This window comes from Fukomys damarensis, unplaced genomic scaffold, assembly GCF_012274545.1.
Source record: "Fukomys damarensis isolate Sample0158 unplaced genomic scaffold, DMR_v1.0_HiC HiC_scaffold_38, whole genome shotgun sequence".
Classification (NCBI taxonomy): Eukaryota; Metazoa; Chordata; class Mammalia; order Rodentia; family Bathyergidae; genus Fukomys; species Fukomys damarensis.
In genome coordinates this window covers 67,860,611-67,879,932 of record NW_022900950.1, presented here as the reverse complement: position 1 = coordinate 67,879,932, position 19,322 = coordinate 67,860,611, and the positions used below count along the sequence as shown (strand labels likewise).

The 19,322-nt window shown below is 41.8% G+C and overlaps 1 protein-coding gene across 1 annotated transcript in view; it reads left to right on the top strand.

The window, feature by feature from the left end:
• Positions 1 to 253: 253 nt before the first annotated feature.
• Positions 254 to 19,322, top strand: part of Tbc1d9 (TBC1 domain family member 9) — a 57,721-nt gene continuing 38,652 nt past the window's right edge. The window contains exons 1-6 of the mRNA XM_010612184.3: positions 254 to 323; positions 1,433 to 1,543; positions 8,002 to 8,120; positions 16,107 to 16,335; positions 16,836 to 17,097; positions 18,970 to 19,177. Coding sequence (XP_010610486.1) covers positions 254 to 323; positions 1,433 to 1,543; positions 8,002 to 8,120; positions 16,107 to 16,335; positions 16,836 to 17,097; positions 18,970 to 19,177 — 999 coding nt within the window. The remainder of the gene's footprint in view (positions 324 to 1,432; positions 1,544 to 8,001; positions 8,121 to 16,106; positions 16,336 to 16,835; positions 17,098 to 18,969; positions 19,178 to 19,322) is intronic.

Sequence of the window (19,322 nt, the reverse complement as noted above, 5' to 3'; positions counted from 1 at the left end):
CAGCTGGTGGAACCACTGAGCTAAATCCCCGGCATGTCCGTATTACTTTAGAGTGCCTTAGCATATGTTTGGTGTCTAATTTGGGCTCAGTGTGGATAGAGGAGGCCCCCTTCCTTGGAAAGGGGACATTGGATAGAAGGTGGCTGAAGAGAAATTGGACTGATGCCAGGTTCACGATTTGAAGCTGTCAGCTTTTGCTGTCACCACTGTGTGAGACAACTCGGCTTAGAATACTGAAGAGTTTGGGCAAGAAATGGGGTTGTGCCTGCCCTACCCCTGCAGGTACACGTCAGCCAAACTATCCAGGAGGCTTCTTATCACAGGTATGTCCCACCTTGATAAGCTAGTTAATGTAGGAAGAAGTTGAGCTGCCCCTGCTCTTAATTTCCCTTCCCTGGTCAGCTTCCCTCCTGGAAGGAGAAGGTCCTGCCTCTTCTTAAATGAGTCTGTGTTTGGTGAGCATTTGTATTTTTCACAGATAAATCACTGATCATATTTACTAAATGTTCAGGTTTTTCTGCACTTGATCTTAGCCAAAAGGCCGAGAAGCGATATTCAGGTTTTTCTGGATTTTGTCAGTGTGAGCAGGTTTTCCAAGGGTGCAGTTAGCCCTAGATAAATGGATCATTGAGGTTCCTAACCTGCAGAAGTCAACTTCATGCTACCAGAAATGTGTGTCCTGATCCGCTTGATCTCTAGCTATAATGATTGATGTCACACTGGCAAAGGACTACTGTTGAAATGGGAAAATTTCTTTTTCACATCCCCTGTTCATTCATTCTAAAGCGCAGCATTCAAACACCGCGTGATCTTCTCTCCTAAATTACAGGGACCCTTGGGGCTCTACCTCACTCCACTTTGTGCCCACAGGGTTTGTCTTGCACATAGTGGAACCTTAGCATTTGCTGAGCTGAACTGCACTACATTTTTCAATACAGAAGGGAAGTTGGGCAAATTAAAATATAGGTGGGAGAGGCTGGCAAGCTGAATCAGAAATGCATGCATGGTTCCTATGGCCTGTCCAGTTACTTAAATGAAAGATTTATTTCTTAGCCAAAAAAGGAAAAATAATATACATCGGACATAAGCTGGACAAGCAGAGACTCCAGCAGACAAGGGCTTTCTCCTGTACTTGTTTTTATTATTAACAGATGCTTGTAATGACTGTACCATCATGTACCAGGGACTGTGTTGGGAACTTTGAAGCGCACACACACTTCTCAGTTCGTGCAGTTTCTCTTGGAGGTTGTTGAAACAAGTGACCTAGCAGCACTGCCACCATGTGTAAGAGGAAAGTTTTGCCAGGGCACCTTGACACGGGAAATAGCACTGGCGGTGGAGATGGAGCAGTGGGGCCTGTTCACACTACCTCTGCGAAGTCAGGTAGATAGTGAGAAAATGCTTACCTGTTTCCCTGCTTCTCCATCTTTAGGCCTCCTGGTGGGCACCCTTGATGTGGTGTTGGACTCCAGTGCCCGGGTCGCTCCTTACCGAATCCTGTACCAGACGCCAGACTCTCTGGTCTACTGGACTATCGCCTGCGGTAAGTAGCAGCATCCTCAGACTACAGAGAAACTTTAGGATTAACAGCTTTGAATCAGAAGGGAAGGAACAAATATTTGCTGAATGCAATCACATGAACCCAAATTCTTAAAGGTTTAACACAGTAAAGGTTTCTTTCTCACTCTGAGGTCCAAAATAAATTAAGGTTAATATGTGAGCATGGTACATTGGCTAAAATTAGTGAACCAATTATAAAATAAAGCCTATTATATATTCAGATTTTCTTTATTTTTCCTAAATGTTTTTTTTCCACTCCAGGATTTCACCAGTATACCATTATTACATTTAGTTATATCATCCTCTCAGGCTCCTCTTGGCTGTGGGAGACCAGGGATGACCTTGACAACTTTGAGAAATGCTAGTCAGTTATATAATAGAATACTGAATTTTATCTGTTTTTCTTAAGATTAGACCAGGCTGATGGGCCTTTATGAGGACAGCCACAAGAAAAAGTGTCATTTTCATCTCATCATGTCATGGGTACATGTCACCAACAGGAACTTGTGACTGCTGACGTCCTAGATCTCCTGCTTATGATTTTTCTGGTTTCCCCACTGTGAAGTCACTCTTTTCTTCTCCTATGAAAATGATACTCTGGAAGAAAGTCATGTACAGTTCATCTTTTTTAATATCTCTGTGTCTTTTTTTAAATTCTTCTACATTGTAGGTTTGTTCCCAGTTTTTAATTTGTGCAGTTACTTATGTCATTATAGACTCATGGATATGTACTTTATATCTTGAGTTATCACCTGTTGCTATTTTAAGTTTGCTTAAATTATCCCAGTACTGGTCATGGAGAGTGTTTCCAGTTGACTTTCTGCAGTTTTTAAATTGATCTCTACTTGGTAGGAAGTGCTGTGCTAGAACCTAAAGATAAGAAGACAATTACATCTGGTCTCTGTGCTTGAGAAAGTCATGGTCTTGTGAGGGTACAGTAAATAGTCATTTATAGCCCAAGTCAAACAGTTAACATGCAGTTTCATTTGATTCTGAATTCCCAAGAAAATACAGGATTCTAGGCCAGCCTCCTGAGTTAATTGGGAAAAGTATCTGGGTGTGATTTAAAGCTGCCAGAAAGCTCAGGTGACCTACTAATGCTTCCAAAAGTATTTAATAGAACCTGAAATTCCAACATGGTAGTTATATTCCTTCAGAAATATTCTGCTTAAGATGCAAACAGCTCCAGAAGGAGACATTTGCCCGTAGTTAATCATTTATACTTCCTGTGAATGAAAGAATGGTATAACTATTCCTCACTCTTTTTCTGGGGCTTTGCCATTCTGTAACACAAGTCTTTCCATGAATATTCATGTGGGATAGAACCTACAGTCATAACACTGAGTTATTCCTAAACTATTTGCCCAGCCAAAACTAAGGAACATGAGGTTTTAATTGCCAGTGGTTTACTTTATACCCCAAAGAGACCTGTTTTCATTTTCTCAGTAAAGCCTGTTATAACTGCATGACCTCATTATGATAAACCCAGAATGGTTTTAGCTCTGGTATATATTGATTACCCATAGAGATAGCTTCAGATTTCCTTATGGGAGCCTCCTCGGAAGTGACAACCATTGTCAAAGTCCCATTTGCTCATTAATTGTTCTTTCTTAACAGTGTCCAGTTAAAATCCAAATTATTGGCTTCCTTTCAGGAGAAGATTTTAGGAGCAGAAGCGGCTACTTTAAAACGATTTCTTCAATATGCTGACCTTTCTGTTTGTAATTTTAGTGCCCTTCATAAACTGTAAAGTTGGTATTTGATAGGAAAATACAGTGAAAGCTTGCAAATTTGCTTAAGTTTCATGAATTGTTGATGTAAGAGAAACTTCAGCAGAACACTGAGTGAGTCCAATTCATCGTCCTGTAGCAACCCCAGGATTATAAAACTTGAAATCACCAGCAAGCATAAATTGAATTCAACTAAAGGAAGTTTCTTCCATCAGTGTCTGGACATACACATCCTTTTGTAGAACAGCAGAACCTTAGCTGTAAATCCTAGATTTATGATCTGCCTTAGACTTGAGTCCTGTGAAACCAGGCAGGAGGAATCTTTGGGACCCAGTGTGATTTTCTGCCAATGTAATAAAAGGTCACTTGGCACTTCGCAGCATGAACTGGATTGTGTAATGAAGACCTTACTCATAGTAGAGCCCTAGTTATCTAGACTTGGCCCCCCCATTAATTTAGCTTTGCTCTTCTTTACCAGTGCTAATCTCATCTGGACCTACTTGGTCATTCAGTTTTAGAGCTGAAAGATACATCAGCCATCACCTCATCCACCCTCTTATTCTAGAGGGACAGAGAGGCAAAGTGAGTTTTCCCAGCCACATTCCGTTACCATGAGTTCCATGGAGCTCAAGCCAACTTCTCAAGTCTCCATGCTCCATCCCAGGAATTTTTAAGTGGCACCATGCTGGCTCTCACGATTAAACATTCTTTCAGTCAGCAGCTCTAAGACCCAGAATTTAATTAAAGATTCCTAATTGGTGTGCTCTTGCTGTTTCTCGACAATAAGACAGAAAATGTGGGGTAATTCGGTCGCCTTCCACATGAGGCAGATGTAATGGACTCATTGGCAAGTATTGTCACAGCCCTGTCTTGTTCTTTGTACCCCGAGGACTGTATTTTTATCCTCGGGAGTGCAGCAGTTTAAAAAGAAACAAAAAATTTGCTTTTTTAAAAAGTACATCATGTTGATTGTAGATTAGAGAATACAGATAAGCAAAAATAATAAAATAAGGAGTAAAATGACAGCATACTACAGACACCACCTTCTAAATCTAAAACACACACACATACATACACTTAACATACTTTATATACTTCTGTATACATGTAAATATATGCATACTGTACACCATACGTTAAATAGATATGGTGTGTGTACATGCATTTTAAAGCAAAGAAAATGAAAATTGTATTTGACATGTTGAAAAGAATTTCCATACCACTAAAATATATTATAATATCAATTTTGATAAATATTTTATTGTATGTATGACGATTTTTTCTAACCACTGTTATTAAAAATCTACAGTATTTTTCCCTTGATAGTGCTACATTCTGACCAATCTTAATGAGTTTCCTTAGCAAAATCTTTGGAATTCCCTTATTACCTTAGGATTAAATTCATAGAAGTAGATAGGCTGAGTCAGAATGTGCATATATTGGAGATATTTAGCCCAGTTTCTCCCTAGAAATAGTCATGAACATTCCCACTGTGGGTAGGAGAATACAGTGGCTCTGATGTCAAATAAGGATGTGAGCTGCTGGACTCTTCCTGCCAAGGCCAGATGAGTTACCTGAGCCTCTTTTCTCAAGGTGATTGGAAAGCGACAAGCATGTTGTCATGACGCAAAAGAGATGATAGAGGAAGCTTGTGATCTCTGGAGTTGCTCTAGGCGTGCCTTGCTGGGTTGTCTAGAATCCACAGTCCGAACAGAGGGTGCCTCGGGGAGCCTTTTCTGCTGAATGCCTGCTGGTCGGGCAGAGTTTGAGCAGCTGGTTTCTTTGTGTCCTAATGTCAGAAGTTAGAAATGTTTTCTGAATCGCGTTTCTAGAGGAGGTCTTTGTGTACTGCTGCTTATGGTGGTAATAGCAAAACTGTTTAGGGTTTTTATGTTCCAGATCTGTACTGAGTACGTTATCTTCATCAGTCTCTAGCGCAAACCAATGTGGCAAGCGTTGTCGCCTACAGAGTACTGATGAGGACCTTGGGGCACAAAGGGGCTGAGTCACTTACCCAAAGCTAACGTATGGCGCTGTAGGCCTTTGAAGCCAGGGGTACCTTTCTTTACCTCAGTGCCTGTGGTCTGTGGCATTATGTAATACCACCTGCCTAGGAGCCAGGTTCGTTATTAAAAACCCCAGGTAACCTGACCTCTTTTCATTCTAGCCACACTTGTAATATATGTGAGGAGGCAGACCAGTGTAGATTTAGGAGCGTGGATTTTGGAGCCAAAAACTCTGGGTCTGATTTCATAGAAACATGAAAGCCTCAGTTCCCCATCTACTGAAGAGATTAATCCTAGACCTTTTCACAGGAGAGCTATGTGTGTTGTGAATTAAAGTGAAGTACCTGGTCTAGGTCAGGGCCGTAATAGAGAACACCGTCCTTATTATCATATTTAAACTGTTCACAGCATCAATTAGATGTGAATTTTGAAACAGTAGATTGAAAAAGATGGGGCGGGAAAGACACATCAGCCACGTGAACTTTCACGTAAGGCCGTGAAGGCATGAGTCGGTGTCTGCGGAATGAGTGTGCGCGCGTGAGTAAGCGCTGCCTGCGCAGTGCTGAAGCCACTGCCCTCCATCCGCACTGAGGGGCTTTTCCACCCACAACAGCCAGGAACCCTGCAGTGGAGCTGAGGAGTTTGGCATAGATTCTACGACACTGTGACAGGGAAGCCGAAAGGCAGGCTCACAGTGCAGTGACCTGGTGAAGGCACATCTGCGGTCCTGCGGTCCAGAGAGGCAGGCACGGATAAGAGGCAAATTCAGAGGCTGGGAATTGTGCACCGTAGACTTGGAGAGACTTGGGGTCCTGAGGTCTGCAGGAGCACCTCTGACCTAAGGTGCGGAAGGTGAGACAGTGCTGGCAGGTACAGGTGGGGCAGCGGGGTGGAGGATGTGGGGCTGTGCTCCTCCCGGAGGACAGGGCTCTTGGTGAGTGCAGCGTGTCACAGCTCAGGTTGGTAGTGAGCTCTTCCCAGATAAGGCAGGTCCCACAAATATTTAGAAAATTTTTCAGTGTTTCAAAGCTCGGTGGACAACTAAAAAACCGATTCATTTCCTAAATATTCCAAATAGGCACTGTTTTACATTTGCAAAGTCTTTTCAACTTTCCAAAGTGTACCTGTGGATATTTATTACACCTTATGATTTTCACATTTATCCGAGAAAAGAGTTATTTTGTTTTTAAATCTGTGTCCATTTTACATGTAAAAAAATGTGCAGCCGATTAAACTGGATGAAGTCATCCAGCAGACTGGTGGCAGGGGCTGACCAGGTGTCAGGAGTCCCAGCTGCCTTTGACGTCACAGAGAGTCATCGTGTTACTGTTTTTACACATGGTTGACTGGCCTCAAATAAGCGAGCCCTGCAAAGTACCCACAGAGAGGAGCAGACAGTCTTTTCTTCAGTGTTTTCCCAGGACTGCTCCCCGCAAAGAAATCTGCTTTGTATTCCCTATGTAAGCATCCTTTGTGAAAGTTGTATTTATTTGTGATTTGGGGGATGAACCCAGGGCCTCTTGCCTGCTTGGCAAGTGCCGTACCACTCAGCTGCACCCCTGTAGGCGATTTAGTGTTCGGTCTTCAAGAGCGTAAACTCAGTTTTCTTTGACTGAGCCTTTCCTCAAAGTATGTCTGAAACGGGTCCTTTCTGCTACCGGAGTTCTGAGTATACATTTGCATCTCTCGATTTTCTTCCTTTGTCAGGAATCAAAGGGAGACTCTGGGCCATCTCAAGTTACTGATAATAAAGGACAGAGAGAAAAGACATTTAAGGGAAATCAGTTAAGAGATCACTTGGAAATTTCCGCTGATTTAAGGGCGAATCAGTGGAACCACAAAATCATTCTTGAGTTGTGGAATGAGTGGTACTCTCTCTCTATATATATATGAGTGATATGGATAATTTTTGAAAATATTTTTGTATAAGACCATTGGCAAGCATAAAAGAAGTTTATTTCATATTTTATAACTGCATCTTGAAAGCATCAGTGTTCTGCAGTACAGTGCAGGCAGAAAGCAGGGTGCTGGTGGTTATAGTTTCTGTTTCATGTAGGATTGTTTAAATGTGGAGGTTGCGGGTGAGGTGATGTATGCTCCTCATTCCTGACCAAAACACAGCACCTTAATTGGAGGCGGAAAAGATGACCTCATCCCGTTGCATCGCACAGCAGCTGGGCCTGTGAGAGCCGCCCGCTGCCCCCTCGTGCCGCTCCATTTTCACATCTCGTTCACAATCGAAGTAAGCAGGTGCCCATTGTAGGAGCGGTTTCATCAGATCTCTAGCGGCACCACAGCGGTGGTACTGTTGCAGCTGAACAACTGAAGCCATGTATCGTAATAAGCTCTGTTACCCCGAGAAGAGCGCTCTTAAAGGGAGGAAACGAAGCGGTAACTCCAGTAAGGAAAAGCAAACGCAGGACACAGTGCTGCCTTCCACCCTCACCAAGGCTGCTGAACGTTTCTACACACTGCTGATCAGACTGGCTTGTGTGCTTGTGTGCGTCTCACGCAGGACTTTAAAGTCAGAGCTCTAGGAAAGATGCAGTCTCCTGGGTAAGGTCCCGAGTTCAGTACGTGGTACAAAAAAGAAAGAAAAAAAAAGATGCAGTCCCCTTTGGCGGCATGATGAATTGATGAGGTGCACTGGGATTTTAAGCTATCTTGGTTGTGAAGCTGACATTATCACGCTTGCATTCGGACAGGGGGTTCTAGGAAGGAGATCACTGAGCACTGGGAATGGCTGGAGCAGAATCTGCTGCAGACGCTGTCCATCTTTGAAAATGAGAACGATATCACCACGTTCGTGCGAGGAAAAATACAGGTAGTGGTGTTTCATATTTTCCTTTCAAGAAAGAACAAACACCGTTTTTAATTGAAAGTAATTTCAAATTTACAGAAATGTTGCAAAAAATAAGGACTGTGTAAAAAACATCTGTTTACCTTTTACCTAGATTCACCTGTTGTCATCCTTTTACCCCATTTTCTTTATCATTCATGTGTTCGCTTCCTCCGTATTTCAGAGGAATTCTTTCCTAAATACATCAGTGTGTGTTTTCTAAGACTAGAGATACTCTAGTATAGTTAACAATCACCTTATTTAACATTGTGTATAAATTTAACATTCATATACTTTAATACTTGGCACAGATTCTAATTCTAATTGGCTGAATTATGACTTTTATAGTTTTCAAAGCTGTTTTTCATTCCAGTGCAGGATTCAATCCAGGAATCTATTGCATTTGGTTTTCATCTCTTTGGTCTCTTCGAGTCTGGAAGATTCCCGTCCCTCTCCTTCCTTACCTTTTATGACATTAGTATAAATTGAAGTATGCAGTTGTGGGTTTTCATGTGAGGTTTCGTCAGACGCTTTCCTTATGATTCTATCCAGAGTAAGCCTTTCTGGATGGATACACAGGAGTGACCTTCTCAGGGCATCATTCCTAGAGGCACCTGGCACTCAGGCTGCCCCTCCCTGGTGTTGTAAGCACAGTAAAGGTACCATCCAGTTTCTGCACTGTAGAGTTACTGATTTTCAAGTAACAAATAATTTTCTGTAAGGAAATGCATTAATGCTACAATTATACGTATCCTGCTCCTTATCAAAATTTCCCCTTTGATTTAGCATCCAGTGGGTAAGTTTTTACCCTGAACCAATCCTTACAGTGACAGTTTGTGGCAGGATGGAAGGTGATTTCCCAGTTCCAACAGTCTCTCCGTGTTTTTCACCTCGGCAGCTATTATTCTGTGAGCAGGAGCCCTCTCTCCACTTGTTTCTCTGTTTATTATTGATAGGGACTCCTAGGTTTCCCTGTGGTTTATATTACTGGACTTGTTTATTTCGGTGCTCGTGCCAGCCACAGCCCCAGTGTTGCCGGTTGCTTTCCGTGCTCTTGGATAACCCTGCATTGCTGTCAGGCACGTTCTCCTTTGTGTGTTTGTGCGCTGCGGGCTCTTCCAAGGTCATCTTCTACCTCCCCTGTCCTGTTCGTTCCAGTTTACTTTCAGTTTTAGGTTCTTTTTCATTCCCAGCATTATTAGCTTTATTTTGTTTTTTAAATATAAAAAAGAATAATAATAATAATAATAATGTGCTCCCAGAAGTCAAAAAGTATTTTCCCTTGTGCATCCGTGCCATCCTGTTCTCCATGTCCCTCGTAGTGAAAGAACTTCATTGTTTTCCAGTTTACCTTTATTGTTTCTTTTGTTAAAAATAAGCAGATTTATATTTTTCCTATTTCCCTTTAACTCTCACACAGACTTCACATATATATGCTGCTTTGCCTTTAGTTTTTTTCACTTAGAATCTACCAAGCACGTGCCGTATCTGTTTATAGGCTGGTTCCACATATTTTTACATTTTAACAGTTGTTTCTAAACCTGGAAGTACTTTTTAGATTTACAGAACTGCAAACCTAGTAGAGAATTCCCATCTAGCCTGTGCTGAGCTATCGTAAAGTTAACATCTTACATTAACTATGCTGCCACCTTTATCAAAACTAAGAAATTGACCTTGATGCAGTACTGTTAGTGAAATTATGGATTTTATTGGGATTTTATCTGTTTTTAACCCAGTGTCCTTTTCTCATTCCATGATCCAATTCAAGATCCTGCATTTTTTTTCTTAATTCTTTTTTACATCTGTGTATTAGTGAGCATGTGCGATAAGTAATTCAGCCACTCACCTATGCTTGGACATGTAGGTAGTTTCTGATATTTTGCAACCCCCCCAAATATATATATATATTCATATATATCATATTAGTCACTTTTCCAATTGCTGGGTCAAAATACTTGACATAAACAACTTAAAGGAAGAAAGTTATATTTGGCTCACAGTCCATGGTTACCTGACTCCAAGACAGAAATCAAATGGTGTAAAAGACCTGGTGGAAGAAAGCTGCTCAACCCATGACAGCCAGGAAGCAGAGAGAGACAGAGAAAGGAGGAGGTGGCGACAAGAACATACTCTTCCAGGTCATAACCCCAGGGGCCCCTCCTCCAGCCATTAATCAGTGGATTAATCCACCCCTGACTGGAGTGCACCCATGATAGACACTTTCAGGAAGCCTCACCTATGAACACGAGACCTGTGGCACTACCTTTAAATCTGTCCAAAACGTGTGTATTTTTATATTATTGAGGTTGGATCGCTAAGTCCCACATAAAAGGGTGTAAATGCATATGTTTTGTGAATATTTCCAAATTCCCCACTATAGGAGTTCTGCTGTTGTACATTCCTGCTGGCCTCACCAACAATGTGAATTATCAAGCTTTTGCATTTTTGCCAGTCTGATAGGGAGAGAAATACTTTGTAGGTAGTGTTTTAGTTTGTATTTATGTCACTCATGAGAAGCTGAAAATCTTCTCATAAGTTTAAGGACTGTTTTTTGTATCTCTGTGGGTAAACTGCTTGTGTCTTTTACGTATTTTATAGGACTTTTGATCCATTTTGCTTCTTCATATAGAATGGCCATTTGCCCTTCATTGGTGGTATGTGTTCTAGAAATTCTCCCTCAGTTTGTCATTTTTCTTCTAACTTTGCACATGACAGTTATGTCACACAAGTTTTTAAATATTTTCTTCACCAATTTTAGAAATCTTCCTGTGATAAAATCTGGATTTTTAGACATACTTTAAAAGTCGTCTTTACACCCAGGGAAAGCAGGAACTGAGGGAGATATCCTGACAAAGCAGTTTTCATTCAAATTCCACAGAGAATCCATTTTGTTTTGTTTTTCTAATTTACTAAATTTCTTACACAAACTTGTAGTTGTTTTGGAATCAGAAAAGAAAGTTAAAAATACAAGTGGAATCGCTTTATTTTTTAAGGTCTGACGTTTTTGAAGGAGAGAGATGAATTTGAATGACCATATTAAAATGGCTACCATGGGAGAAGCTCATGCAGTAACACCAGCCTCTTCCTTCATTTTCGCCCTGTCTACCCCTCAAATGAGTGTTTATGCATTGCATCAAGATTAGTGATACAAAATTTTCCTCCATCCTTACTTGAGAAATTAGATGAATAGTTTAAAAGGTAAAATTTGACTGACAGGGACATTGGGATAAAATTGAATAATTGAGAACTATCTTATGGATGAAGCCTAGTTTTCTATCTGCTTTTTATTTCTAAGTCATGTATATGAATTTCTGGGAGTCATGTACATAGAGAGAGTCTGATGGGTCCTGACTGGCTCACATAGGAGAGGTTGGATGAAAGCGGTTTGCCAAGTGAGTGTGGGGAAGACAGAGATATGGAGCAGTATCTATGTCTGGGGCCACTGGGCCACTGCAGGTTCTCGGGGACCAGTACCTCTCACAGTCCGCTCAAATAGTTTCATCTTTGGGAAAATGGCACAAAAAAGAGCTGTAGGAGGAAGCCAGAGCTTGAAAGTGACAACACTTAGGAAAACGAATGAGTGGATAAATTAATCAAGGACAAATTACGCCAAATAGCCTTTCTTCTCACCATTTACATTAACTGAAAATGTCAGATTTAATTCCCCTGAAACCAATTAGGAGGAGGCATTTCTATTAGTGCAATTATGTGTGAAAGAATATTATTTGTGTGCAAATGAATGGCTTATGTGTTCACAGATTGTCCAATAATTAAAAGAACCAACAGACTTGCATATTTTTGAGATCTGAATTAACTTTTATAAATTATAAATGTAATAGTTAAATACTGAAGCAACCGTGATCCAAATGTTATACATAGCATTTGTGTATTTATTCCTAGACTTCTACTGTGCCTATATTTTTTAATAGTAGTCTCAGTATATACATAATTTGTTACTATACTAATTATTTTCTTGACCAGTATGACTTTATTGCTATATAAATAGATATAAATCCATAATTGATTCTTATTACTTTTCTCTTTCTAGAAGTCAGCTTCTAGACTAGTGGGGGCAGGCAGGTACCAACAAAAGTAAGGTTAACATTTTGGTCTGTATACTTTTCCCACTAGTTCTGAGGGATTTTGGGGTTTTGTTTTATTTTGAAATAGATAACAAAATGCATATTAACAGGTTAAGTAGTTAAAACATTCTGGGACAACCCACTTTTTCAGTCCCTCTTCTGTCTCTCTTAGACAGAAGCTCTTTCTCTCAATAAAGTTTTCCTGCTCTTACAAGAAATTCTAATGAGGGAAAAACATTTTAATGGACCTTACTAGATACCGTCAGTATATTAGGATCCCTGTGTGATTACACATTGCTTATTTTCAGGATTGTAGTTATTTAAAGGTTGTAAAAGAGCCAGTACGGTGGTGCATGCCTGTAATCCCAGTGCTCTTAGAGGCTGAGGTAGGATAGCATGTTTGAATCCAACCTGGGCAGTTCAGCAGCGTGGTAAGATCTTGTCTCAAAGTAAACAAATTTAAAAAGGGCTGTGGAATATAGCTTAGTGTGAAGATCCTAGCTTCAGTCTTCAGTCCTGACAAAAATGGTTTAAGCTTTTGTAAAATAAGGAGGGGAAGAGGGGTTGGAAGGAGGGGAGGGCAGGGGAATGGAGAAGGAGGGGAATATATATAAAGGGAGGGGAATATGTGTAAAAGGAAATCCAGAAAAAGTTTAGTGTTTTAATTTTCTGTCTTTGATTATAAGGTTGAACATTCTTTCGTGTTTAACATGTTTTCGTACCTGCCGATACCATTTTGCATATTTAAATTAATACTGGACCTCTGACATATTTGGACTGTGTTAATTTTTCCAAAGTCATGAGGAACTGTTGCCTAGAACTAGCGTGCCAATTTAATGTTGTGTAGAACCCATAGGACTTATAGGAAGGAGATATTCCGTCCCTTTGTTCGCGCACCTGTTCCTGGCTGAGAAACTACAGCAAACTCAAAAAAGATTTGGCCTTCTGACTCTGTCTTTTCCTAAAGGTGGGGAAGTTGTAGGAACCTAATTAGCCTTAGGTTGAAATTAGTTTGCCTGGGCTGGTCTGTTAGTGTATTAGACCCTGAAATATTGCAGTGACATTTCTCAATTCCATAGTCCATGAAAATGTGTTTTTTTTAGCAGATCTTTAGGTAGTGTTGACTGAAATGAATGTATTTCCACTAAAAACCAGGGGCATCATTTGGTAGTTACACATCAGTCCCTTCTGATGTTCTCCCTACTGTGACTTCCAGCAAGAGCCCCACTGCAGGGGCCCAGAAGAAGCTTAGACCACAGGGTCTCCAGGTTCACTGTGAGGTTCTGATCATGGTGTTGCCTGCAGACCCCATGGCTGCCTGCTCTTAGTGGGTACTCATTTATTTCTTCTTTTATTCTTACGTCTATTTTTTTTATCCTCCTCTAAAGGCATTGGCAACTTTGAAATGTCATTGGTGTGTTTGACAACTGGAAAAGTGATTTTTCATGCCTTTTCCTTTCCAAACTGACCTCCCCCGCCAGAGATGTCGCTTCTGTTTGTCTGAAATCCCTAATACATATCGCACTCTGCCAACGTCATTTGTCTCTGGGAATAGCCCGGGTCCAAAACTGATCTCTCATCTTTATCAAGCTCTGTCCATATCCCTGCCCTGTTTGTTCATGAACATCAAAAGAAATTAGAGGAAAAGAACTTTACTTTAAATATTTTCCCATTGTTATTTCCAGTGTCAAACTCTCTGTCATCCTGGCGATGACAGATAAGGAATCAGGAACTTGGTGCTTCATTTCCTAAGCATTGTCCACTCTGAAACAATCATAAATTTAAAATATGCAATTTTGGATTACACAATAAAGGCCAAGATATGGCACTTTAAGATACATTAAAATGTGGGAAGGCAACAAATTCTCACTTAATATTTTATTGAATATCCTTCAGATGCTCGATACTAGTGATGAAAAATGTCCAAGACATTCATTATGTTTGGCACCCATGTTTAATGGTAGACAGAATTTTGCCAACATATAAATAAGAATGTTGAAGTGAGGTTGACTTAGTTTCACAGGAAACGTGATGTTTAGGCCACACCTGGAAAGCTTGACTTGGGCAGATGGAGAAAAGATCTTGGGATGCGAGAGTTGTGCTGCCTTCCTTTTCCATTCCTGGATGGTCTGGGGAAGTTTTCAGGGTGGGAAGGTCAGATCTGTGTTCCAGAAGAGGCTGTCAGGAATCAGAGTGTGCAAAGAGCCTGGAGAGAAGATCCCTCGGAAGCCGTCACAGGAATTGTGTCATGAAACGAGCCCACTGTGTGAACCGTGTGCCTAGGCAGGGATTCCTAGTAGAAGAAAAGGTTGAGCGCTTTCATGGGCTGTGTTTGTGTTAGTAACCCCACTGTTTGCTGTTGTTCAGGATCTGAGCAATCCTCATTTTTAACCAGCGTTGAATGATGGTGGGGATTGAGGAAGACTGAAACCTTCCCTCCTGCCATCACACCTCATTATACAACTGCTGGCAACATAGGAGAAAGGTCTGCAGTGCAGATAACATTTAGGAAATTAATTTCAATACAGAATGCTGAAAGAGTTAATGATACTGTGGGAGAAAAGAATCATGGTCAGAAGATTTACAAGAAGGCAGGAGGGATTAATTAAACCAGACTTTGGGATTTGATAGGATTCATGAAACAGATCTGTCTACCTCTGGATTTTAGACACACACAATGGCAGGATCATAGGCAAGAAGATGGGAAAGCAGGATTGATGCATTTAGACCCATAGGATGCTTCAGGCTCACTGGCCAGAGTTAATGGGAAACTTTAGTGGGATGTAATATAGTGAGGGAAAAAATTACAGTGTTGGTTGGTCCCAAAATGTGCATGGTCTAGAATTTTAGACTACTGGTAGTGGAACCACTCAGAATTTTGATAATGTTTGAATCAAACTTAGTTTTAAGAAGACAAATTTGTGGGAAACATTAGTGATACACCAGAAGCATAAGAAACCCAAGGCTGGAATTCCAGGTATGAGGAAGCAGTTAGAACTTTCTGCCCTAGGGATAGAAGGGAACATGGTCATGTCAAGGAGAATTCAGAGCTTTACTCAAACCCACAGCTACAAGTGACAATGCTGAGATCCGAACCTGTCACATTGCAAACTGCATGAATTTCAGTGCTACCTTGAGATCAGAGAACATGAAGATAAGTTAGGGAATTTGGTGATTACACAAAGGTGGAATTTGAAGGAGCTTTTTTTTTTTTTTTTAACTCAAGAACTACAGAAGGCAATTTTCTGGGAATTGTGGAGAAATTGAGAAACAGTGAAATGACTTCTTCGGTTATTGTGATGATTAAACAGTAGGATAAGCCAGTCTCTTGCTATACAAATATTTCATTTCTTGCCCAGATGTCAGGAAAATCCCCAGTCTAATATCGTCTTTGCTGTCATATTCATTCTTTGCCTGGTCAAGTGATGATCTGTCTAGGTTTCCCCATGTTATGACTGGCCCTGAGCCAGTGAGTCTGGCCAACTCTCAGCTAGTGACACACGTTTGATTTTCCTCTCCTCTCTCATCCTTTTGTGATGATTTTCTTGCTCATTTTGAGAAAGGCAGAAATTGACCTTTGGGATGGATGACTCTAGCATGATTAGCTTAACAAAAACAATAGGACAGCAAAATGCTACATCTCATTTGTGAGATAAAACTATGAACCTCATTCTAAATGAGCTCAATAAAATAATTAGCACCAGTAAAACCCATACTGCCCTCTGAAAAATCACTTAGTACACTAATGCTACTTGCTAATTCAGAGTTTTGGGATGGAATTCATCACTTAGAAAAAATTCTGACCTCTCAAGTTGCTCATCTTGTCCCAAAACACTCAGCTTTCGTCATAATCACGCCAGTTGTGTCTTTGTGTTTGGTCCTCAATTAGGGCATCATTGCAGAATATAACAAGATCAACGATGTGAAGGAGGATGACGACACGGAGAAGTTTAAAGAGGCCACCGTGAAGTTCCACAGGCTATTTGGGATGCCCGAGGAGGAGAAGCTTGTCAACTACTACTCTTGCAGCTACTGGAAGGGGAAGGTGCCCCGGCAGGGCTGGGTGTACCTCAGTATCAACCACCTGTGCTTTTATTCTTTCCTTATGGGAAGGGAAGGTAAGTGGTCTAGCCTTTCAGAGGGAAGCTTGGGCCAGTCTCCTGAGGCCTTCTCTGAACTCATAAACAAAATACACCCCACAGGGTCAAAAGTAAATCTGTAGGGCTGGGGATTTAGCTCAGTGGTTTTGCAGCCTGCCTCACAACCACAAGGACCCGAGTTCAATCCCCAGTATCCAAAAAAAAAAAAGGAAACCTGTAGATTTGACTGAGTCAGCCTGTTGTTGGCTTATGATTTAACAAGCAAATTCAGTGATTTGCCACTCAATAGTGTAAAGAAATAGGTCATTAAATAATAAAGACTCACTGGAAGAATAATTAATTTAGTAGATGTGGACTTAAATCTGTCATAGTTGTGATGTAGAATTTATAGTTTTAAGTATGGCTCCTAGAGTTAACAAGGCAATGAAGGTGGGCTTATAGACTCCAGGAATTCGGGGTGCTTAGGGCGTGCGGTTTCCGGTGCCTGGTATTGACCTGGCCTTGTTCTGTCTGCTTAGCTAAGCTGGTAATCCGGTGGGTGGACATCACCCAGCTTGAGAAGAACGCCACACTTCTTCTGCCTGACGTGATCAAAGTGAGCACTCGGTCCAGCGAGCATTTCTTCTCCGTATTCCTCAACATCAACGAGACATTCAAGCTAATGGAGCAGCTCGCCAATATAGCCATGAGGCAGCTCTTAGACAATGAGGGCTTTGAGCAAGATCGATCCCTGCCCAAACTGAAAAAGAAATCTCCTAAAAAAGTGTCTGCTCTAAAACGGTGCGTGATGGAGAATTTGAGTCTTACAGATCTTAGAAACCCAAATCCCGTCCACTTATTCACTCGCTCATTCATTCATTCACTTTAACCCTTTCTGGACAATTTCAAGGATTGTGAACACTTTTCTGGACATGGAATGGATACAGTACAAAAAAGATTGCCCCAGGCACCCCCAGTGCAATAAGAGGGACAAGGATGACCACTTCTGCGCAGTGTGCTGGGAACTGGGCTGGTCCTAGGGACAGTGTCATGTGCACAGGGGGAGCTTGGCCAGTGGACGGTGCTCTGGCTGGGCCTGTAGACGGTAGTACAAGTGACCCTTCCAGCACAATAGGGTGCATGTGAGAGGCAGGGGGTGTGCGTGGTGTGGGAAGCACAAGAGGAAAGTAAGTCCATCCCGTGGCTAAAAGGTGGCAGGACATGGGAAGAGGAGAGGTTTCGGAGAAGCCTCCAAGTCCAGATGTGGGAGGAGAGCTGGAGAGAAGTGAGGGAAGCAGATGTCTTCTATAAAGTGTGGCTGCCTGGACCTGTGGTGAGGAGTGGGGGAAGAGCGCAAGGGGTGTCGTGGCTCGCCTTTGATAGGGGTTGAGTCGCCTGCAGGACGTCTCATTAGCCAACAGTCCAGTAAGAAGTACGAAATCAGAAATCATGGGTGTGCAGGTGCTAATTGGAGTCTGGAAAGAGCTGCTTGTATTTAAAATGTCTTTCCTAATTTGAGACATGTTTTGACACCATGGTAAAGGGTAGATGGCAGTTACTGCCATGGATTAAGTAGCAGTGAAAGACACATAAAGGGAAATGGGCAAGTATCCACTGCTTTTTCAGGAAATTCAGCGGAATTCCTTTAAGAGGGGTAGTTGATTTTTTTGTAGAATGTAAGATCGGAACCCAGGATTCGGTGAAAGAGGCAGATGGATACAGGGACAGGAGAGAACCCACGGATGAAGCTCTAAGAGAAGGAGTAAAACCTCAATATGACCTCTCGTGGAGTGTAAGAAGGATGCTGATGTGTCTTCTTTTGACACAGGGAGAAGTTAAGAGTTCCCAAGAGCAAGGCAGAGGCGATTTCAGAAGTAGAGGGGAGGGTGGGAGAGAGCACCCACGTTCAGCTTTTGTGTTGGAGAGCCAGAAACTGGACCCCAGGGGCAGCAGTGGGGTAGAAGCTTCCGGGGAGAGGTTTGGACAAGGTAAAGCATTTGTGAGGGGAGGGATCGTACGCAACAGAAGACCCCGCTAAACTGGGAACCATAGTTGTCCACGAGTGGGCTGTTCCTGTGTCTTTTCATACTGTCTGTTTAGGGTGCACCCAGCAGACGCCTGTGGCTATTTGCATTCTCTCCGGGCATTGCCTTAAAAGATGAGGTAGGAAACGTGCCAAGTAGGAGTAAATGGGATGGCTTCTTTGTAAATGATGGCATCCTTTAAAAATGTTTTCTATTAGTGCGTATTCACTTCACAAAATACTAGCCTTCTCTGTGGCAATTTCATACACACCTGTGACCTTCTGATCAAACCCATTTCCCTTATCGCCCTCCTCTGCACGCTCCTGTTCCTTTCCTTTTGTCTAATAATAGCCTCTCTGGAATTGCTGCATTCTGTACAAAGAGAACACATTTCCTGTTCAGACCTAGTTTTTCCACAGTTACTTAGCATTTATAGATACCGACTGTCAACTGGCCACACAAGAGACCTAAACATTAAAAGAATTTTACGGTGCTTTGGGATCCTTAGGTTAGAGTAGCTAACGATGGGCGAGACACCTAAAGAGTACAGGAGGCAAAAGGTGGGCTGGGGGCCCGTCGTGGCTGCAGCATTCAGAACGTATGGAAACATCTTTCTTGTGTGAGATGAATTACAATTTTTGCTTTCCAGGGATCTCGATGCCAGGGCGAAGAGTGAGAGGTACCGCGCCCTGTTCCGGCTGCCCAAAGATGAAAAATTAGATGGCCACACAGACTGCACCCTCTGGACTCCATTTAACAAAATGCACATTTTGGGGCAAATGTTTGTCTCCACAAATTACATCTGCTTTACCAGCAAGGAGGAAAATTTATGTAGCCTCATAATCCCACTCCGTGAGGTATGTACGTATCGGGTCAAAAGGGATATCGGGGGAGTTTCATTTGTAATCCTCTTCTGCGTGAACCAAGAATTTTATTTTACTTATTTCTGTTTCAACAGCCCTTGGTTGGCTTTTTAACCATTTGGTAAATGTTCATAATTTG